This window comes from Oncorhynchus clarkii, chromosome 15, assembly GCF_045791955.1.
Source record: "Oncorhynchus clarkii lewisi isolate Uvic-CL-2024 chromosome 15, UVic_Ocla_1.0, whole genome shotgun sequence".
Classification (NCBI taxonomy): Eukaryota; Metazoa; Chordata; class Actinopteri; order Salmoniformes; family Salmonidae; genus Oncorhynchus; species Oncorhynchus clarkii.
This window is the reverse complement of record NC_092161.1, coordinates 21,779,258-21,802,735: the sequence shown is the minus strand read 5'-3', so window position 1 is coordinate 21,802,735 and position 23,478 is coordinate 21,779,258. Positions and strand designations below refer to the sequence as shown.

Below are 23,478 nucleotides of genomic sequence, written 5' to 3'. Positions count from 1 at the left end.
CAGTAAAATGCCCTGCTTTTATTTCGTCACACTATCAGCTATTTTCTGTAATTAGCTCGCCATTAACTTTTAAATAATGATCTTGTTGTGTGTTTTTTTAAATGTAATAATTAATAAAATGAGCTAAAGTTAAGTAATTGTCAGCTATGATATGGTAATTATTTACACTGGCTAGCTAGCTAACAAGCTAGAAACAAACCAAAACAAAGTTTAGAAAGTTGCTTTTAGTTGCCTGGTTTGCTAGATTGACATATACTTAATTTATTTTTTAAACGGATGGGTTTATTGATGTTAAAATACACCAGTTATGCTATTTTAGACCACCAGGCTGCTGATGTCATGCAGCCTGTCGTTTTTGTGTGCTATTTCATAAAGACAACGACAAGTTTGATGTAGGACGACAATAGAATGTTCATGATGTCACTGCGACAACTGTCTACAGACATAGCCGTAGTATAAACCAGCTTTTACTCTTTAAATCTTTGATTGTTTAGTACACTACTGTACTCACTCTGTTTAGCACATGGCCTCACATGTGAATCCTAAAATAGATGGGTGGAGCTAAGGCTTAAGTGAACGTGAGCGATGCTAAATGGGTGTAGACAAAGAAGAGCTCTCCAGTATGTGCACCAAAACTTTCAAGGGACATTTTCTCAAAAGTTGGGTTATTTTCTCAAAAGTAAGTTTATCAACTTTCAAAGCAAAGTTACTTTCCCATTGTTCCTCAACTGTAGTATATGATATACCAATTTCTATCTCTACTTTTATCCCATGTAAAAAAATCCACATTTTGCAATCACAAATGGTTGGGGGACAGATTTATCTGAGCAACCTAATTAACCATTGGTAATATTTTTCAATGATACCATATAGCCAAAACAACAGTTTATATTGCTAGACTAGAGCTATTCCCCTAGTCATTGTTTGCACATCTAACTAGCTGGGATGGAGCAAGGATGTAAATAGTAGACATGTAAATATATCCTTTCACTGTTTACAGCAGGTCTTCAGCTACCTATTCTTGAATAGCTGTCAAATACTTGCTTCCTCTGTCCTTGGGAGAATCTCAATTGCATTTCCTTGATTCATTGCATCTTCTCTCCTTGTCGCCTTCTCAAAACCCACTGGATGAGAATGTCAGAGGTCCTTCCCTCTCACCATCATTTCCAATGGGTTTTGAGAAGGAGGCGAGGAGAGAGGACGTGAGGGATCAAGGAAATGTAATTGAGATTCTTCCCTTGTTTCCCCCATTCTTCACCTCCCTCTCAAAGCACATTGGGGGAGAGGAGTGAAGGTTCCTCCCCTCAGGCTACAATGCACTCTCAAGGAGAGGCAAACAGTGGAGGAAACAAGGACAGAGGAAGCAAGAATTTGACAGCTAGTTTTCAGACACAGACTCTCTCACACTCACATACACACTCACACACAATGCTTGAAGAGTTTACTGATTATAATGATTTCATTATTGGTTATTATTATTGTCAGTGATTTTATTGACAGAATCCATTGTATTATGGTAATGTATTATATCAACTATTAAAACATATAGAAATGCTGTTGTTTATCTTTTTCATTCATCAAGGATGTTTAGCATGGCTATAAATTATAGAGAAGTTGACTAAAGCACAAAAAAAACTAGCAACTAGGCATGACAAAGAAACATGCGGTGTCCATGTTTCTTGTGACATTTTGAATGACATGTCGGTGTTTTGTTGTTGCTACTGTAGGTGGTGTTATGGTCTCATTGTGCCCAGCTAGACTTTAATTCTGCTAGAAAATTATATTTAAATGTATATCAAACCATTTAGAAATGTTGACCATGATGTCACACATTGGCCCATTTATTTATAGAAAGACCCTTATCTGTTAAATGGTAGCTGCTAATTAATATTAATCAATGGTGTCAATTATATACACTAAACAAAAATATAAATGCAACATGCAACAATTTTAAAGATTTTACTGAGTTGCAGTTCATTTAAGGAAATCAGTTAATTTAAATAAATTCATTAGGTCCTAATCTATGGATTTCACATGACTGGGAATACAGATATGCAAACATTATTATAATTAGTTATTTATTTAACCTTTATTTAACTAGGCAAGTCAGTTAAGAACAAATTCTTATTTATAATGACGGCCTACCCAGCCAAACCCTCCCCTTACCCGGACGACGCTGGACAATTGTGCGCCGCCCTATGGGACTCCCGATACAGCCCAGGATCGAACCAAGGTCTGTAGTGACGCCTCTAGGACTGCGATGCAGTGCCTTAGACCACTGCACCACTTGGGAGTCTATGGGTGTCTGGTGTCTGGTGAGTATGCAGGCCATGGAAGAACTGGGACATTTTCAGCTTCCAGGAATTGCGTACAGATCCTTGTGACATTGGACCATGCATTATCATGCTGACACATGAGGTGATGGTGGCGGATGAATGGCACGACGTGCCAGTGGCCATCGAAGGTGAGCAGTTGCCTACTGAAGTCAGTTACAACGCTGAACTGCAGTCAGGTCAAGACTCTGGTGAGGACGATGAGCAAGCAGATATGCTTCTCTGTGTTGGTTTCTGACTGTTTGTGCAGAAATTATTTGGTGGTGCAAACCCACAGTTTCATCAGCTGTCCGGGTGGCTGGTCTCAGACGATCCCACAGGTGAAGAAGCCGAATGTGGAGGTCCTGGGTTGGTGTGGTTACACGTGATCTGCGGTTGTGAGACCGGTTGGACGTTCTGCCAAATTCTCTAAAAGTATGTTGGAGGCAGCTTATGGTAGAGAAATTTACATTACATTCTCTGGCAACAGCTCTGGTGGACATTCCTGTAGTCAGCATGCCAATTGCACGCACCTTCTAAGCTTGAGACATCTTTGGCATTGCGTTGTGTTTCAAAACTGTACATTTTAGAGTGGCCGTTTATTGTCCCCAGCACACCGTCAGGGATGTAAACAAATTTGATCACAAAATTTGAGCGCAATATGCTTTTTGTGCGTCTGGAACATTTCTGGGATCTTTTATTTCAGCTCATGAAACATGGGACCAACACTATACATGTTGCTTTTAGATTTTTGTTCAGAATATTTGATAAGGAGCATAGTGTGACAGAGAGGAGGTCCAGAGAGGGTTCAGCCCATTCAGTGTGTGCGCGTGTGTGTGTGTGCGCGTGTGTGTGTGTCTCTGTGTGTGTGTGTGTGTGTGTGTGTGTGTGTGTGTGTGTGTGTGTGTTTGGTTTTACTATCCTTCTGGGGCCCAGAAGTCCTCACAAGGATAGTAAAACAAGCTAAATTCGGACAAGTGGGGACAGTTCGCCAGGCCCCACAAGGAAAACAACTATTTTAGATTTCGAGGTTAGGTTTAGGGTTAAGGTTTAAATTAGGGTTAGGAGTTAGGGGTTAATGTTAGGGTTAGGTTAAGGACAAAAGGAAAATAGGATTTTGAATCAGAATCATCAATTGTTTGGTCCTCACAAGGATAGTGAAACAAACGTGGCTGTCTCATCCCCAGAGCCCCTAACAGACAGACAGACAGACAGACAGACAGACAGACAGACAGACAGACAGACAGACAGACAGAAGACTGGATCCAGACTCATTCAAAGTACTAGATGGAGACCAGTCTCTCTCAATACAAAATTGAGAGGGACTGAGAGGGACTGAAGACTCTTTCCTTCTCCTTTACATTGTAATCATTCTACAATCAATGTCACCACCTCTATTTGTGAAGTTTTTCGGTGAAGGAATAAAAAATTACTGAAATATATATATTTTTCAGCCAATGAATCAAGGCAGCCTAAAATGTAATTAAAAAAGGATAACAGTTCATTCTATCTATACATATAGCCCCAGGCTTTTTTTTAGAAATAGGTCACGAGCTGTGTCAGAGCTCTCCCTCTGACAGCCAATAAGAACATGTAACCCATAAAATTATCAGCCCTCCTCAGCCTCGTGCCCTATATTCAATACAATCCACCCGGCGACTGAGTGGCAGAAATCATTAATACTGGCTGCTGTTTTAATATTGTCCATTTAGTGCTGAGCCGATAAGCGGCCGCTTACGGAAAATGAAATGGTACCCTTTTTTCCCCTTTCGGACCGATTCTAAACTGATTAATTCAATTGTGGACATTTTACATTTCGAAATGTTAATGGGATTCGGTCTAATTTCAGGGTACGAAAACACACACCTTTTGATGGGGATGTGGTACAGTATTTTATCACATACTCAACGTTTTTCCTACCTCACCACTCCCCCAAAATTAGGCCTACAACTGAATCTTTCCATTATGTAAAAGAGAATTGCCTTTCGGGAACGAAAAATAGGAGAAGAAAATGTAGGAAAATTGGGTACAACAGGCCTACAAGTACATGTTGTATAAAACAAATCTTCAGCTTGCAATAATCACTAATCACCATCAAACCCCAACTTCCTTAGTAAAACATCCATTGAAAGGAACCACTCTCATTGGCTGTTGTTCTGAGCCAATCAGATTAGAGCATTGCTTTCTTCACAGGACAGAGCGACTCATGGGAGAGATAAGTGCTAAAGTGGTTTGCAGAGCCCCATCACAACACAAACACTGCTAGCGCTAACGTTCCACTAACGTTCCAGCAGGGGTGACCTCAATCTGATAGACTTCATCTGATGAGCAGCTCAAACGTTGTCCATCTACTCTAGCAGCAGGCCCTTCAATATGGATACAGCACAAAGATGAAACATACACCATACACCATATCAACTAATCGTATTATGCAAGGATGTTACATACTCACGTTATGTAAAAACAAATCTACCTAGTTCCGAATTAGCCACGCTTTACATCTTCTCTTCCCGACTATGGAGCTGCGTTCAATTCGACAACCTTGTGTGGCAGTTCGCTTAATGCATAACTGCATTAGTAATTGCATGAGACTCTAAAATCACAACCGATTAGATCAACACTTGTTTTCTGCGGACATAGTTGAGTGAAAACACAGACACACACACGGATTGAGGGGGTCTGGGGGTTGGTTATTTGGGAGTGGGTATAGGAATTAGTGGACAGGACTGGGTGTTAGAGGGTTTTTACTCTTCATTGGCAGGGTGTCCCCATAGGCTGGACCATCTAAAAATACCCCAATGATAATTCCTAATTCGCTAGTCGCTCTTCCTGTGTGCTTCCCCAGTGTTGTGACACTTTTCAGCCACTAGGAAGGTCAAAGACGGAGGACTCAAAGTCGACACGAAAGCCCAATGTGACAGGACAGGTCTGGAGCAAGATCCATTTCTAGTTCAGAAACGGGCTGTTTCGAGGAACTGAGACGTCAACTACGACATGGTTTCTGAAGCAATGGGAGATGCCAATATTATTATAATAGTAGCACTACAGTACTACAATACATACACCATGAAAACCCTAGTAACGTGTATGAAAACACATTAAGCTTAGTACTGCATTCAGTGCATTAAGCATAGTACTGCATTCAGTGCTGTTCAATTGATATTTCATTGGCATTAGCGAGTCCCATTTTTCCCGTGTTTCTTATGTCTAGCCTCATCAGCACCGATGGCCATTTTCAATATTAGAATGAATTCAGAGTTAAATCAACTTTATCTTCTATGTTTTATCCTACAAATGCATTAAATTAGTTTCTTTGGGCATAATGCCTCTGCATGTTTGTGCTGACCTGAGGAAGTAGAGGTAGAGGATGGTGGTGGAGAGGAGGAAGAGGATGGCATAGAGGAAGAGGGTGATGACCACTCCAGCTGCCCCTGATTGGTCGGTCCGGTAGAAGTGCCAGTAGAGCTTGGCTGCATCCGCAACAGGAGACTCTGCACTGTAGGACAGACGCTGAACACGCATAGAGCCTACAATTCAGACCCCTTTGTCTTTTTCCACATTTTGTTCTAAAATTGATTAAATTGTTTTTCTCCCCTCATCAATCTACACACAATACCCTATAATGACAAAGCAAAAACAGGTTTTAGAAATGCAAATGTTTGACATAAACCCCCCTCCGAAATATCACATTTACATGAGTATTCAGACCCTTTACTCAGTACTTTGCTAAAGCACCTTTGGCAGCGATTACAGCCTCAAGTCTTCTTGGGTATGACGCTACAAGCTTGGCACACCTGTATTTGGTTTCTCATATTTTTCTCTGCAGATCCTTTCAAGCTCTGTCAGGTTGGATGGGGAGCGTCGCTGTACAGCTATTTTCAGGTGTCTCCAGAGATGTTTGATCAGGTTCAAGTCCGGGCTCTGACTGGGCCACTTAAGGACATTCAGAGACTTGTCCTGAAGCCACTCCTAAATTGCCTTGGCTGTGTGATTAGGGTTGTTGTCCTGTTGGAAGGTGAACCTTTGCCCCAGTCTGAGGTGCTGAGCGCTCTGGAGCAGGTTTTCATCAAGGATCTCTCTGTACTTTGCTCTGTTCATCTTTCCCTTGATCCTGACAAGTATCCCTGATGCTGAAAAACATCCCCACAGCATGATGCTGTGACCACCATGCTTCACCGTAGGCGTGATGCTTGGCATTCAAGCCATAGAGTTCAATCTTGGTTTCATCAGAACAGAGAATCTTGTTTCTCATGGTCTCAGAGTCCTTTAAGTGCCTTTAGGCAAACTCCAAGCGGGCTGTCCATGTGCCTTTTACTGAGGAGTGGCTTCCACCAGGCCACTCTACCATAAAGGCCTGATTGGTGGAGTGCTACAGAGATTCTGGAAGGTTCTTCGATCTCGACAGAGGAACTCTGGAGCTCTGTCAGAGTGACCATCGGGTTCTTGGTCACCTTCCTGACCAAGGCCATTCTCCCCCGATTGCTCAGTTTGGCCAGAGTGGCCAGCTCTAGGGAGAGTCTTGGAGGGTCCAAACTCCTTCCATTTAAGAATGATGGAGGCCACTGTGTTCTTTTGGACCTTGAATGCTGCAGAAATGTTTTGGTACCCTTCTCCAGATCTGTGCCTCGACACAATCCTGTCTCGGAGTTCTACGGACAATTTCTTTGACCACACTGCTTGGTTTTTGCTCTGACATGCACTGTCAACTGTGGGATCTTATATAGACAGGTGTGTGGCTTTCCAAATCATGTCCAATCAACTGAATTTACCACAGGTAAAGTTGTAGAAACATCTCAAGGATTCACCTGAGTTCAATTTTGAGTCTCATAGCAAAGGTTCTGAATACTTCTGTAAATAATGTATTTCTGTTTTTTTTTCTTCTAAAAAACTGTTTTTGCTTTGTCACAATGGGTAATTGTGTGTAGATTGATGAGGACATTTTTTTATTTAATCCATTTTAGAACAAGGCTGTAACGTAACAAAATTTGGAAAAAGTCAAGGGGTCTGAATACTTTCCGAATGCGCTGTATATACACTTGATTAAATACAAAGGACAGTACAGTACATCTACAGTGTAATCTACAGGTAATATAAGAGGTCTCCGACAAAGAGAAAACTGGGGAAAGTGTTTGGTTTGTACATGCATTTATCAAGGCCCTCTGTGGTATTCCATTACGTGAGGAAATATTATACTGTGCTAATATCTCTTCACTAATAACCATATGATTAACCATAGTATATGATTGAACAGTACACATGTATATTAGACACATACTGGACATTCACCTTGGATTATCATTTATGTTCATTGAGGTATACGGTGGTTATTGAAATTATAGATGGATCAAATACCAGGCCAAATAATAATACACATATACACTGCGTGGCTTTCAAATAGCCTCTTATCAACCTCTATGTCATGGTTTCACATTCCGCATAAGCAACTGAAAGTCATCTGACGGTGGAGTTCTTTCGGACAGACAAAACGGGATCCCTGATGCAAAAAGACATGGATCTAACCTTGTGTGTGCTTTTTTTCTAACTTCTAAAGTCACTTTGCTAAGATAAAGTGAACTTCCCATTTAATGTGAACACAAGTGTCCAAGTTATTTTAAGTGACTTACCCCCAGGACGGCATCCACTACAAAGACCGCCAGCGGGTCCAGCACTGTCCACACTCCCAAAGCCATGATAAAGTTTGACGTGAAGGAGGGGAGTGAGCCAAACGCTAGCTGACAGCCCCATCTGATCAGGAGCAGCAGCAACGTTACGGCGTTCAAGGTCAGAGGTCCCACCACGACCATAGCCAACTCCTCGCGGGTATGAAGCAAGGAATTCTGGTAGACCAACTCCACGGTGTGAGCATGGAACTGGAATCTGGAAGGGGGGGGGGGTAGAGGAAAACAAGAGAAGTGTTAGCCTACATCAGCTCTTTGGTGCGCTCCATCCACTCCAAGACAGAACACATGTACATGTGATAGCACACTGAAATAGCAAAACATTCATGTCTAAATATATATTGTATAAAGAACATACTAGTAGTGTTTTTGTGTGCATCATAACCAAAAACGATTCATTTCCGTTTGTGATGGGGATCACATGATGAATAAAGTACATTGCGACAAAAGATGTTGGATCTACAGTACCAGTCAATTCATAGTAAATTCTATAAAACTAAGCATGCAACTTAAGTGTTGTGAAACTGTAGTTTCCGATAACAAAAGGTAAGATAAGATGTACTGTACCTACACTCAACAATTCACATCATGGCTCATGAGTTTCTTAATCTACCATCTGCGAGTAGTGCTTGTGTGAGTAAAGAGGTGCCTGTTTTGCCCGTTAATTCACGTGATTCACTTAGAGAAACAACCCACTCTCAGCCACTCGCCATTTCTCCCACTGATGGTCCATTTGTACTCCTTCTGAACCAACACAACACTGCTAAACCTACTATCACTTTCTGTATTCTCAATAATTAATCTGTTCGTCTATATGCTACGCTCATTTTGGTTTGTCTACAATTCTGTCCTGACCTGTCTAGAGGTTTCCATCTTCAGTTTAAGTCAAATTCCATGGCAACTTTACAATTCTATAAACAGTCATTATATCCCTATCCCTGTATTTCAATATACCGTATCTGTGGTTTGTACCAGGTGTTACAAATGTCATTTTTACAGAAAGATATATTGTTGAATGTTGACAAAGACTTTCCATATAAAATGGGGAGTAATAATACTGATTTAGTACTCTGAGCGGGCCACAGAGTGGTGTAATGTCTAATGTGCATGTGGTGCTCTTTAATGACTGGGCCTGTGAGGTGGTGGTGTGATATGCTGGCAAAGTGGCTCTTGGCCACCTGACTGGTGATGATGTGTGTGTGTGTACAGTCTGTGTGTGTGTGTACGTGAGAGTGCTGGGGGTGATGGGAGAGCCGCGTGGGGCCTGAGTGAGAGTGTCTCGCTCATGAAGGGCCCGCTTTGCTGCCCGCTGATGTCCCAGAGGCACTATTGGGGGAGGGTATCGGGTGAGACAGGGGGCTAGACACAGGGGGTGGGGCAGGGGGGAGGCTGTCAGCACACTGGCCATCCCCAGACTGTCAGAGATGGAGACAGAGAGCTAGCTGGGGACTGCCCATTACAGGGAGAAATGCTCAGAGGAGGAAGCGGCCAGACATGTGGAACTTGTCATCCGTTGGTGGCTGGTGACCCCCTCGATTTCCATGTTTTTTTCCTCCATCCCCCCTCCCTCCACTCCATTTTTACTCATGCACATTTTTCCCGTATTCTGTCAGATGTATTTTCTATGATTTAATGCTTGTAAGCATATTCACAGTCTAGCTTTTAATGTGATGAATTAAATCAACACCATGTGCTATTGAGATGTAACAGCCTCTCAATGGCATCCTACTTTGTTTATTATGAAATATTGTCTACAAAATAATAAACAATACATTCTTTCCAAATAATGCACACGCAAGAATGCCTGTTGAAATCAATGAATTCTCCCACATGGTTTCATTAATGCTTAGGCAAGTCTTGTTAAACTGGTAATGGGCAGATTTTTATACAGTATCTAGTGGGAGGGAGTATGTGAGTACTTATGTACATCTACACACACACACACACACACACACACACACACACACACACACACACACACACAACTTTGCTGCACTGTGCTAGCTCTCGCCTCTTCTCTCCTCTCCCATGCACTCTCTCTACACACACACAATCACTCCTCCTCCTCCACCTCCTCGGAGAGAGGAGGATATCAAAGGAAGCACACTCACTTGTTGACAGGAACTGCGATGGCCTGGAGGAAGAGCCACTGGCTGCAGTAATGCAGGTAGAGCCTTGCAAACCAGATCAAAGCCAGGAGCGGCATAATGAGGCAGAGCTGTGCTGCTGCTGCTGCTGAGGAGGAGCGCCAGCCCCAGCGCCGCGGTGACAGGCCCAGCTCTGACGGGATCATGCGGAGAGCCAAATGTGTACGCTCAGCAGCCCCACCATTGCTACCACTGCCGGTGCCGCCACCGCCCGGCCCTCTGTAGGAGAGCACAGGCCTGGAAAAAACATCACACATACAGTATATACAGTATATACTTGGATATACAGGGAGAGAGGGAGACACAAGAGAGATTTAGAAAGACGACAGCAGGAGAGTGCAGGGCCTGGAAACAACAAACACACACACACACACAGGCCTCTCTCTCGTCTCTCTCAGCAGCCCCTCCTACCCCTGCTCAGCTTCTCTCCACACAGGCCTCTCTCTCGCCTATCTCAGCAGCCCCTCCTACCCCTGCTCAGCTTCTCTCCACACAGGCCTCTCTCTCGCCTATCTCAGCAGCCCCTCCTACCCCTGCTCAGCTTCTCTCCACACAGGCCTCTCTCTCGCCTATCTCAGCAGCCCCTCCTACCCCTGCTCAGCTTCTCTCCACACAGGCCTCTCTCTCGCCTCTCTCAGCAGCGCCTCCTACCCCTGCTCAGCTTCTCTCCACACAGGACTCTCTCTCGCCTATCTCAGCAGCCCCTCCTACCCCTGCTCAGCTTCTCTCCACACAGGCCTCTCTCTCGCCTCTCTCAGCAGCCCCTCCTACCCCTGCTCAGCTTCTCTCCACACAGGCCTCTCTCTCGCCTCTCTCAGCAGCGCCTCCTACCCCTGCTCAGCTTCTCTCCACACAGGCCTCTCTCTCGCCTCTCTCAGCAGCACCTCCTACACCTGCTCAGCTTCTCTCCACACAGGCCTCTCTCTCGCCTCTCTCAGCAGCCCCTCCTACCCCTGCTCAGCTTCTCTCCACACAGGCCTCTCTCTCGCCTCTCTCAGCAGCGCCTCCTACCCTGCGCAGCTTCTCTCCACACAGGCCACTCTCTCGCCTCTCTCAGCAGCCCCTCCTACCCCTGCTCAGCTTCTCTCCACACAGGCCTCTCTCTCGCCTATCTCAGCAGCCCCTCCTACCCCTGCTCAGCTTCTCTCCACAGTGCACCTCTCTCTCCCCAGTGCAGCCCTGCTCCTGCTCAGCCATTCTCTTTCATATAGAGGGCACAGATGGAGAGTCTGGATGGAGAGGAGGAGAGAGTGGGTGCTGCTGGGCCAGTAATGACCTGGCATGGAAAACTGGAACGCCACATTAGGACAAGACTGAGAACATAAGAGCCTCTCTCAACAGGGCTCTAGTCTCCCCTACCATCTCCAAACTTAGTACACACACACACACACACGCGCGCGCGCGGCTAAAGACACAACATGTCCCCTTGTCAGTGTGAGAAAAGTCAAACAAGGCGAAGGAGCATCCTAATATTTCTCCAGGCAATGGCCCGTGGACATCCATGCGTCTAGTCATCTTTCTGTTCCCAAAGATGCTTGGTATTCACTTTGTAGTGTGTACCCAGGGAAATGGTTTGCATATAATGCCTAAAGATGAAAAGCAAAAATAATCAATTGTTTCTCTCCATCCCCTCATCCAACTGTACTGTTAGATTTGAGTCCAGTGGAGCGCAATTCACCCAATATTAAGTCACAGGATGTGGCCGGTAATTTCCTAAATCAAGTCACAATAAACTAAAAGTGATCATCAACCAAACCCCGGAGGAAGGCACTCTGTGAAGTGTTAAATTATTTGTGTTAAGTTCTCAGGTTTCCTTGCAGATAAACACGAGAGATCGCTTCAAGTTCTTTCCATGTGGGAGAGCTCGCTTTCATTCAGAAAATGCCCAGTCAACAGTTATAGACTGTAGATAAATATTCATGCAGCACTCTGAAACAAACTGGTACAGTGAGGATAAACTACGTAGCATACAAGTCAATTACTGGAAAAAATACTACTGCATTCTGTCAATGCACTTATTCATGAAGCCCATACTGTAAATTTAGTGTGTTACAACCTAAATGCGGTGAGTTTTTAACAAAGTGCATGTATTTTGTCTCTACTTGCTGTTTTGTCATTGGAAAAAGGTCAGTTGTATCATTCTAGGCCTTATCACGACTCTGGCTTCGTGGCGTGGTACAGAAAGGCTTTCCGCACGTCGGCAAAAGTAAAATTACAAAGTAGACAAAAAAGCTATGTGTCACAGACATAGGCAAGATGATACCCTGTCAAGAGGCATTACGGAGGAACTGCAAATACAACCTAACTCCCATCTTTCTTGTAATGAAGATATTGATGATGCATGAATAGGAATATTTTTAGCTGTCTCCACACAAGGGGGCTACTCAAAGCCAAATGGGTAACGCGATGTGAAATCTGTTATCACCCACTGAATTGATTTCATTGTGGGACCTCCAATTACCAAAAGTACAATATTTAAATAGCAGGGAGAGGGGGTGTGATGAGAAGAAGGATTTTCACTCCAATGTCACGCCTTATTGCAAAGCTATACAGTGCCATACATTCAAAGAGACATATTGTGGACATAACGTATATACTATTTCAAATGTAAAAAAGCTATTCCATATATACTAAACAAACATATCAATGCAACATGCAACAATTTCAGTTATAATTCATATAAGGAAATCAGTTATTTGAAATGAATTCATTAGATCCTAATCTATGGATTAGGCAGGGGTGCAGCTATGGGTGGGCCTGGGAGGGCATAGGCCCACCCACTTGGTAGCCAGGCACACCCACTTTTTCCCCACAAAAGGGCTTTATTACAGACAAAAAATACTCCTCAGTTTCATCAGCTGTCCGGGTGGCTGGTCTCAGACGATTCCACAGGTGAAGAAGCCGGATGTGGAGGTCCTGGGCTGGCATGGTTACACGTGGTCTGTGGTTGTGAGGCCAGTTGGACGTACTACAAAATTCTCTAAAACAATGTTGGAGGGGGCTTGCAGTCAGCAGTCCTTGCAGTCCTGCAGTCAGCAGGAATGTCCATATATATATTATTTTTTTCCCCAAGGTTATTTTCATTGGAGTTCATTGTAGTTTATTTCTCAGTTTTCAAAAAAGATTAGCATTGCATACACCAATAATCGGAAACAACTCTCCATGAATAAAATCATATAGCTTCAACTAAAATCTAGATAAATTTGCAACACACCCCTCTCCAGTTGAATGTTACAAGAGAGCATCTCTCTCTACATATATGATATACCACGGACATGAACGCCATGCTCTTTAAAAATATCAAAATAGTATAAAGTAAGCAGCGAGTAGGGACAGGTATTAAGCCTTTAAGTTGGCATGGGTAATGATGGCAGTACTGCAGGGAGACAGTGTGGCGTGGAGTTTAAAGCTGATTTATGCGGAGATGGCTGCAGGGGTGGGAGCACGAAAGAAGGTAACCCTGAGAAATATCCCCCCTTCCCATCAGTTAAGGCTCTAAATCTGGGGCCACTTAAAGACCAGATTTATCATTTATTGTAGGATTAAGTTATTTGCTGTCACTTTTTTTTTGGGGAGGGGGGGGGGGGGCATGGGCATTGTTTTGTAAATGTACCAAAACCACTTTTTTCTGAAGCCCCATTGTTGGGGAACGGATTCTTATCTGCAGATGTATTTTTTTAAAGAAACGCTAGCTAGACAGTTCGCCAAATGCCCCATAATGTTATTGTTTCTTCACATGCTGAATGCATATCGGTGACGTAAGTCAAAAATACTGGAGTTTTTAAGCAAAGTGGAAAGATAGGACTGACAAAAAAAAATGACATATCATCCTTGTTTACATTCTATGTTCTGTAAGCAAGGCCAGGACAAGGGAACTGTTTTTCCTTTGCGTTTCAGAAGGTTTGTCTGACATAATGGAAAACCATATACAGACCGATTTCCAATCAGCTTCTATAGCTTACAACTGAGGACAACATGGGTTTTCAAAGGTATCTGAGCAAAAACCAGCTAAGAATGTAATAATACCATCCTGGAACCAAAGTCCTATGTCACTTCCACTTAAGGGCCCCAACCACACACATTACACACGGGCCTGCTGCTCCTCTGCAGTGTATTAGAGAATACATGCATAAATTAACACTCAAGCTTTTATGCACCACTGGTGCAGCAGCTACACTCACTTTACAAGATTTACAGGCAAATATCTTCAAAGTCAAAGTATCTTCCTAACTCCCAGTTTTCAAAAAAAGCAAGCATGCTCCCTCTCCTTCCGTCTCTCTCTATGTTTTTTACTCAAGCAGTCTCACTTAAAGCGAGCGTCAAGCCGCTGAGTGGTGGAAAGAGAGCTGTGCTTTTTTGGTGATTGATGGTAAATCGCGGGATTAGCAATATCACAGTGTATGTCTTCTTTATAGCGACGTGTTTTACACAACACATCCAAAGCGTGCCTGAACTTCAAGGAGGATTTCACAGGCCTGCACTACACTGAGTTACAGTACCTGGTTCTTTGAAGTGAGAGAGAGACAAGACATGACTGTCTCCTCCTCAACAGCTGATGGGCTTTTTTCTTAAGTTAAGGGTCGTCACACAGTGAAGGGTGCATATGCTCCTCAACACCACTGCAGCTCATTGCACACACACACACAGGCGCAGTAGAACAGCATTTATTTTCTACAGTGACAGTAAACTAAGATTGTTATCTATAATTGACAGCAGACTAAACCTGGCCTACAGATGTTGGACCTTAATTTGATCACTCTTTTGTTGCTGAAACATTTCGCAGGAAATGCAGGTGAGCTTTGTGATTTACATAAATGCACTGAAAACCCACACTCACACACAGTTATATTAACAGTACTGCACTTTTCATGTAACCTACTTTTGGACAGCTAATAGCCTAACCACCTATCAAGCAACATTATGGACTAAATATTAAAATCCTGTTGCTGCAGGATTATTTTACTGTGACAATATAGGTCAAATTAAGACCCTACATCTGTAGGAGAGAGAGAAAGTCACCTAGTTAATCTGACTCTTGATAGCTTTAAAAAAACACTTCCTGGTAAAACACGAGCTGGGAATGAATGCTTCAATCAAAGCAGCGAGGGGAACTATGTGATTCCAACAGCCTGACCTTTCTAATGCTGCTGACAATTAACTAGGGACAATATTGTAGTCAGGCTGGCATCACTGTCACTGTGTGCCGTGTCCCCTGGGTCAATAGGGAGGAGGTAACTCTGCAAGCCATGGGACAACATTACATCACTGTGTACACATTTTTAAAGAGCCTTTGTAATAGCAAAAATAGTTATCACTAGAAATATCTAGGTGTTTCTACTTCTGAGGTAGAAGTATCTGTAATAGATTGAACAATCTTGGCATGTAAAAATCTGGAGCAGGTGGGATGAAGTCAAGCAGGAAGCTATGAAACCTCTTAACAAAAACAAAGTGAAAATCCCAAATACACTCTCTCCCATAAGATATATTAAATGATAATCATATGGTCCAGCAGTGGTGCCCACAACAGCATGCCCGCGAGGCCATAACCGAGGCTTTCGGTTAATTAAGTCATCTTGATATCATCTTATGAGAAGTTTTATTTGTTATTTTTAAAATGTGCTCAATTTTCTCGAGGTTTAACTTAACATTGTTTTCTTTTTCTCCCAACCCCTACAATTACCTTAACATCTTCAGTTTTATATGTTGCCCCATTTCCAGGACACTGGCAAAGCAAGATACACATAAATGAGTTTCATTGAGAAAATGAGAAAGCAGTAGGTATTTGGGGTATAGTAAAGAGAATTATGGCATCGTGACTCAGCTGTAGAATTGGAGTACATCATATAATTAGAATAGCATAATGCCTGTACTGCCAAATTATCAGAATTATTTGCAGCTGAGAGGGACTGGGAGCCTGGGCTCTCTAACCTAATCAAAAGTAGTGAAAAAATATGTTCCACTTAATTAGGAGGCCTTGTTTGACTAATATATGCCTGGGCCTTTTTTAATGCGAGGAGGAGGCTCTTACATGCAAGGCAAGTGTAGGAGAACCAATGAAACGCTAGCACTGTAATATTGCTAAAGAACTGGCAGAGAGAAAGGGTAGTCAGAGGAAGGTTCTACCCAAGCCAAATATCCCCCCGAAACGTGTTTTGGCCTCGTTCATGAGAACAGGCCTGCCTGTTTACATGAGGTAGCCATTCTTCCCTGTTTTTCAACCCAAAATGCAACATGTGGCCTTTTTATAGACTTGATGGATTTAGGATTAAAACATGGAAATGGTAAGTCCCATAGCGAACCATAAATAGCGGTGGAAACATTAGGATTCGCATGCACCTGGGATCAACAAACCAAAGGGGCTACCCTTATTCTCCCCCTCTATAAACACAGCACTTAGCATCCCAAAGCAGGTTGTTTTCCATCACCTCAGTATAATTCTGACCTTTAAAAAACAATCCAATGCTTTGCGGTGTGGTATCGCTGCAGTTTAATAACCCCTCTGATTATGGCAGGGGAAACAACTAATCACAAGTGCTCTGGAGAGATCTATTTGGGTGATGTACACTGGGAGGCCCCAAGAAGCCTCCTGAGAATTGCATCAGTATTTAACATGGTAGTTTCATTCTACTTGTGACCTTGTCTTCATAACTGCAGGACATTGTCACCAGAGAGAGAGAGAGAGAGAGAGAGAGAGAGAGAGAGAGAGAGAGAGAGAGAGAGAGAGAGAGAGAGTGAGATAGAGAGAGGAGCAACAAGAACTGCTGCACTCCCAGCATGCATGTGTGAGGCTCTTCTCTGCACCAGGCAGGTTGCACATCACGCTACCCCACATGCCACTGCACACGCTCCCAGCAGGCATGTTAGTGTCTCAAGGCTCCATCATGCTCCACTCTCGTTCTCTCACTTTCTCTCTCTCTTATCTCACCACACGTTCAGGGTTGGGGGGGGGGTGGGTGTAGGTAGGGGAAGGTGGTGATGGTTGATGTTCTGGGTTAGGGAGTGTAGGTAGGGGAAGGTTGTGGTAGAGGTAAGGGATGGGGGGGGGGGGGGGGGTGTAGGTAGGAGATGGGGGTGGTGGTGATGATTGGCCAACTAAGACTGCATCCTTCCATCAGGGCCCACTGGCAGACTGTAATCCCAGAGCCATGGGGCTCCAGGCCCACAGAAACCTCCAGAGTGTGTGTGTGTCAGGCACAGGATTTACACTGGGAACGGGCCAGCCAACGAAGGGTGAGACTGACAATAGCGACCTAGCCCATACCGACAAAGCTCATGCACTCACGTAAAAGACTGGTGTGGGGAAAGGACGCTGGAATAGTCTACCCTACAAACATAGCGATTGCCACACATGCCATTGCCTATGCAAATAATTGAATCCAATGACTACCCAGAGAACAGGGAAAGGTAACAACAGGTCAGTCGGACAGCAATGATTCAGACAGTGTGCTTTGGCTAAAATTGACAATACCCAAAATGGTCGGCCAACGTCATATTTAGAAATACAAATATGTCTGTCAGACGGTTACAGCCTGTCAGCTTATTAGAAGAGCAACTCGTCAGCAATGTTGTTCTAATGGAAATCAGGATCCCGTGTTTATTTGTACAAGGAGAGTGTGTTCTGTATGTTTGTACTACAGTACATTAGTCAGTATGTCTCTGTCTTATAAAAGTCACTTCCATCCAAGCATCATTTATTGTTTTAAAAACTATTTTGGGAAAACTACTGGAATGAGTCAAACTTTTTCAATATGTTTATTGACTTGGCAATATTTTTCAGTGTTCATGTCATTCAGTTAACATGTGAACAAATGAACTGGAAAAGAGTGGCAGAGCAGCCTCACCTTTGCCCCTGCCCTCTGTGCACTGTGAACATCTCCTCTCTCTTTCTCCGTCTCTCTCTTTCTCTCTCCAAGGCCCCATAAAGGGGATGTGGGAAACACAGCTCACTGACCCAGACCAGACGATACCAGACTTGCCAGGCCTAGGAGGGCCTTTCTCTGATCGTATGCCCACTTTGCCAGGGACGAGCAAATGGCATCAGGGCAGGGACCTGCCTGTTAGAAAGCTGACAGCGCTGATTTCCTTGAAGTGGGAGCAACATCTAGCGCGACCCGGAGGGGTGAAGGCAACATGTGCTCCCAGGCCACGGATGCAGGAAAGGGCTCTGGGAACCTGTGGTGGGTGACCGCTCGTCACCTCTACCCACAACTCCACCGAGCATTACATCAGATTTGATTGACCCCTGCTGGGTTCTGGATTAGAGTAGCGCAGTATGTGGGATCGTTGAGGAAGGTTGTTGTTGTTTCAGGTGGTTCTCGCTCTCTCCCTCTCTCTCTTTCAGGTTCCAGGCGTTCCTCTCTGGCTGTTGTTTACATCAGTGTGCACTAGTCTTTTTTGTCAATGCGCTGTCAAATCAGCGATGCACTTCAGTGCAATATTTAGATAACCAACCCATAACAAAGCACAATGTGTTTTCATAGCCATTTCCAAACAGACAGGCATAGAAAAAAATACTTACTTTTCTTTTTCTTTCCAAAATCAGAGCGGCGTTGCCGACAGAGGGAGAGAGGGGCTTGCCCCCTACCCCGCCAACAGGTGAGCGTCGTCGATTCGTGACCTGGCGGTATTTGGCCAGCCCCTCTCGTCGTCACACACACAGCCGGAGAGGCAGGGACTCAAGCGGCGCCTTGCCAAGCCCTGCCGGGGAACGGGTGGAAGGGAAGTGTGGATCTCCAACCCATCAGGCTGGAGGGGAAAGTAGGTCACTGTGTTCCCGACTTCCTGGTGACTCCACGGAATGCCACAATGAGAACTGTTAGGGTTCCGAGTCTCACAGAGGAACAAAACAGATTTTCTACGATTTCCCCCGTATGCCCTATGGACTGCAGCATGCAGCATTTGGTGTTGTGCTGCAACAGTGCAGCACAACACCAAATGGTAGACTGAATGAATGGAAGGAAGCTAATGGAAGATAAGGTACCAGAACAGAGAGAGACTGCACTGGGTCAACTATGCTCTGATGGATCATACAAACCTTAGAAAGCATTAAGGCCTCTGACCACCCATGAGAGAGATGCCTTTAAATTAATGATAACTACAGTTCAAATACCAAAAATTGATTCAACAGAACCGACCTAATTTCTAAAGCTGCACATACAGTAATTCTTCAAAATGTCGGAATTCATTATTTGCGACAGAAATAAAACTGAAGTCGAAACAATCCTCTATTACAGTATGTGACAGTGCAAAATCCAAACGAGCGATAAGGAGACATACACAATGCTATCAGACAGTAGAGCTTCTCCTCTACCAGTTTCAGCATGGACTGAATCTACTGTGGGGATACTTGCATCATCCTGTGGCCTCTGGAGGCGAAGGGTGTCGCTACACTTTGTCTTATCTTTCTCCCTTTCTCTTTCTCTAACAGAAAAGTCACAGATATAATTGATATGAGATTTAGGGGGTACATTTCAGTGTAATTAGAGTCTTGATAATTGGGCTAATTAGATCTAATTGTTATGTGAGAGTGAGTTTGATTAAAACAGGTTTCCCCAAAACGAGAGAAAAAAATATTTAGTTGGATACCATTGCTGCGACACACTCGGCAGTCTAATTAATGCACAAACAGAGGGGGAAAGCAAAACACATTTGAGGGACAGATGATTGTGAACAAATATGTTTTCTGTAATGACCTGTAGTCCTCCAGACCAATATAGTTGACTAATGAGTACTGGCCCCTTATGAGTACTGGCTCCTCATGACTACTGGCTCCTCCTGAGTACTGGCTCCTCATGAGTACTGGCCCCTTGTGTCAATGCTGATTGGGTCTTTAATATTATTAGAGGTGCTCATGTGTAGAGGTCACAGTTTAAACTTCAAGTACTGTTATCATCTTAAAGTTCAAGTTGGGTTTCACAAATCCAATGAAAACTTTCCTAACAGATAAAAAGGCAACTCCTCCCACAACAGATTACACCAAAACCCACGACAATGAAATCAGGAGGAGTTTGCGCGGCCCACTAAAGTTGGTAATAAGAGGCTGTTAAAGATACATGTAAATGCAGCTACCACTTTCCTGTTCATTTCCTATTTTATATGGAATCAGAAAAGTCCTAAAAATACAGATCACCATTGACTTTAAAATGCTTTGCTGGATTGTTACATTGTTTATCGGTCAGTACAGTAGGCTATAGTAGTCCGTTCAAATATGTTTACCTTAGTAAAAGTTGTTGCAGTGGTATCCAGTAGCAAATTGGCCATATCAAATTACAACACTAATCAAACACTTTGATTTTATTCACTCACATTCTTTTGAGAAAGGTGCTTAAGAAGTCTCCACTCGCAGACATCAAATAAGGTGGAAGGGTCGGCGAGTGTCTTTCATGTTTCTTCAAACAGATATCAACTGAGCAGGAAATTCCTGCCTTTTTATTTGCGGGGAATTGTCTGTTATTGTCAATACTTGCACTTAAGAGCATTGTGTTTTCCTTTGAAATTGTAATTCATGGTTAACGGTTATTATCGTGCAGCGACGTATGTTTTGGGATGAGTTGCATTTGAGGTTGGCAACTAATACCTTTTTACGTTTTGATATGCAAATCGAAGGGGATAAAACTGAGAGGGGAATATAATCAAAACTCCAAGAAAGAGAGGGTTGAACCAGATACTGCCCCATAGAGCTAAAACTTCAAATGGAAAACATTATTTATGTAGGCCCGCTATATTATGTACAATACACAACATTCAATGTCTTTTATCATCTGCCAGAAGGTGTTACTGATTTCTACCTCGTTAGAAGCAGTAGAGTGGTTCATCTTAGGGAAGACTTTATTCTCTAGTTCTTGTTAACGATAATGCACGGCGTGTTTGCTCTTGTGTGGGTAAATTACATTCTTGTAGAATTAATATCCAGCATTGTGTATTATCTTAAAGGAAAGTTCAATATTGGCATATGATTTGCAATTTGATATGGTAATGAAATTCCTGGTAATATTGTTTGAGCTTCATCAAGATGCCTTCATAAACCAAATAGGTTATGGTCAAGAGGATAAGAATCTTGAGGTTAGTTGGAACCTGAAAATACGGTATGTTTTGAACATTGTTCACAGTAGCCAGTGTGAGCGCGGTGTGTATATCTGATTTGCCCTAAAAACAAGGTTCTCATCAATGGGCTCAGTCTCTCGTGGTTCTCTAGATGGCAGTAATATCCCTCAATCACCCCAATATGAATCCAGAAATTCTGAATAGAACACAGAGCTCCAGCACACGGCATCACAGATGACATCATTACAGTAAGAAGAGTGGAATGGTGAATAAAACAATACCAGTATCCCCGTATGCTTGTTCCCCATACAGTCCTCAGGTGCTAGACATGCCCAGCGTAACTCAAAAAGCACTGCAGGACTGTTTGGGATATTGAGGAAAGACAACATCAGTGCCTCTGATTGCTGTGATGAACAGATGTAATGTAGGACGAGTGAGCTCTGCTTGAAGTTTGAGCTCGGTCTTAAAACGTAATAAATATGGGAGGAGCTTTCTAAGGCTTTAGTTCATTATAGGGCATAAAGGCAAAATTGTAATATGTTCCACAGCTTAACACATCTTGAATAATCAACCAAGTGTCCTAAAGTAAAAGTAAAACACACTTTAAATGTTTCCCGTCGTATAGTCTGCCCATACAAGTTAGAATCATTATGTGCTTTTCTCTTCCTTCACTTAGCATTGTGTCGTCATGTTTGTGGCTTCATTTTTGTTGTCGTGGTAATGATTTTAATTCCCCTGGTGTGTTCGGGAGATGCCAGAGTGTAGTCTCTGATCTTGTTTAATATGCCACCGGAAGCTATAAATTACAAACTACTCTGAAATGAGGAAACACAGGCCCCTTTTTAATCCCCTGAGAGCGTGAGGCTTTCCCTCTCATTGTGATGGTTGCAGATTCGCCTTGTATTCATTTATGTTCTCAAATCTCAAATAAAAACAAATACCTGCAAAACTTTGTTTCCCGTTGAAATAAGCAATACTCACTTTATATTATTTTAATACTCTATGAAAATATTTTTCTCTCAAACGTGTTTGGCGGAGGTGTTTTATACCATGTGTATCCTGGGCTGTTTGTGCTTGATACACCCCTGTTTTCTCATTAAAATCAAATGCTGTAAGCCACAATAAAGAGAAAACATTTGCCCAACCCTCTTATTCAGTTTGTATTGCAGGGGAATTGAAAAACAACTAACCACACAGTGACAGAGGTATGTGTGATGAGCCAATGTTGCCATGCGCACCCCTTTTAAAGATCTTACCCCATAGCACCAGGGGAGATACATAACCACGATGAGGTTGGAGATATCGGCACTCACTTTTTATAAACAAAGATATAAAAAAATATATATGGGGGACTGGAAATGATGCAAACAATTACTTTGATAGAAGCCACAATCTATTTGCAATATTAAAGCTGATCCACCCCCTAAAAAAATAAAAATTGGTCTTCTTCACAATGCACTACCTAAGATGTGTGAGTGTGCCATCGTTTCTATAGTAGTTATTACAGAGACATTCTGCGCTAAAATGGGGCTATCGCGGCCCCGTTTCTGCGAGGCAAAAAGCTGTCCTCACACACATTTCCTCCGTGCTGCGACTGGAAGTTGTATAATGAGTGGTGAGACTTACTGTAGGGAGAACGTATACTCCTCCATCTCCTTAGCCCAGAGATTCTCCCTCTTCTCCGATGATGCTGCAGCCGGAGCTGCTGTCTCCTGTTTGTCAGCCTGGCCCTGCAGAAGCGGTGGAGGTGCCGCGCTCCCTCTTACATGGGCGCTCGAGCTATTTATCTTGTTGATTGGCTTCTTCTGTTGGGGAGAGCACAAATTGGGGGGGGGGCACAACACATGCGGATGTCGTTTGTAATCAAAGCAGGCAGAGCAGGAAACGGGCCCCAATCTATCTGGGGATCACATGGAGACAGTGCATCACACTTTTGAGCCACTGTTCTCTTCCAGTCTCAGAACTGAATGACACCCAAATAACACATCTCTGGAGAGGAGCAACTTTGATGAGGGAGAAACAAGGCGTAGATGGAGAAATGCAGCAGAACGTATAGGGCAGCTGTTGCTGTTATTTACACTAGTCGTGGACTGGTGTAAACACAGTCATAATGGTAGGAAGTGGGTTTTAAATATTTCACCTGCAGAGGTACTTCAGTGCCTGATATTATGTTTATGTATTATATTATGTTAAGCCCGGCAACGTGTTAACGGCTTGCTTTACCTTGTCCTGTCAACTAGTGCTGCCTTGCCCTTGGGTGGGCTTAGGCTGTCTGCTAGCTAGAAGTTGTGAAACACT

At 43.4% G+C, this 23,478-nt stretch overlaps 1 protein-coding gene across 1 annotated transcript in view; it reads right to left on the bottom strand.

Moving 5' to 3' along the window:
• Window positions 1-23,478, bottom strand: part of LOC139366816 (orofacial cleft 1 candidate 1) — a 101,521-nt gene that overhangs the window by 25,489 nt on the left and 52,554 nt on the right. The window contains exons 15-18 of the mRNA XM_071104511.1: window positions 22,807-22,985; window positions 10,102-10,356; window positions 7,937-8,189; window positions 5,659-5,822 (exon numbers count right to left, since the gene is read on the bottom strand). Coding sequence (XP_070960612.1) covers window positions 5,659-5,822; window positions 7,937-8,189; window positions 10,102-10,356; window positions 22,807-22,985 — 851 coding nt within the window. The remainder of the gene's footprint in view (window positions 1-5,658; window positions 5,823-7,936; window positions 8,190-10,101; window positions 10,357-22,806; window positions 22,986-23,478) is intronic.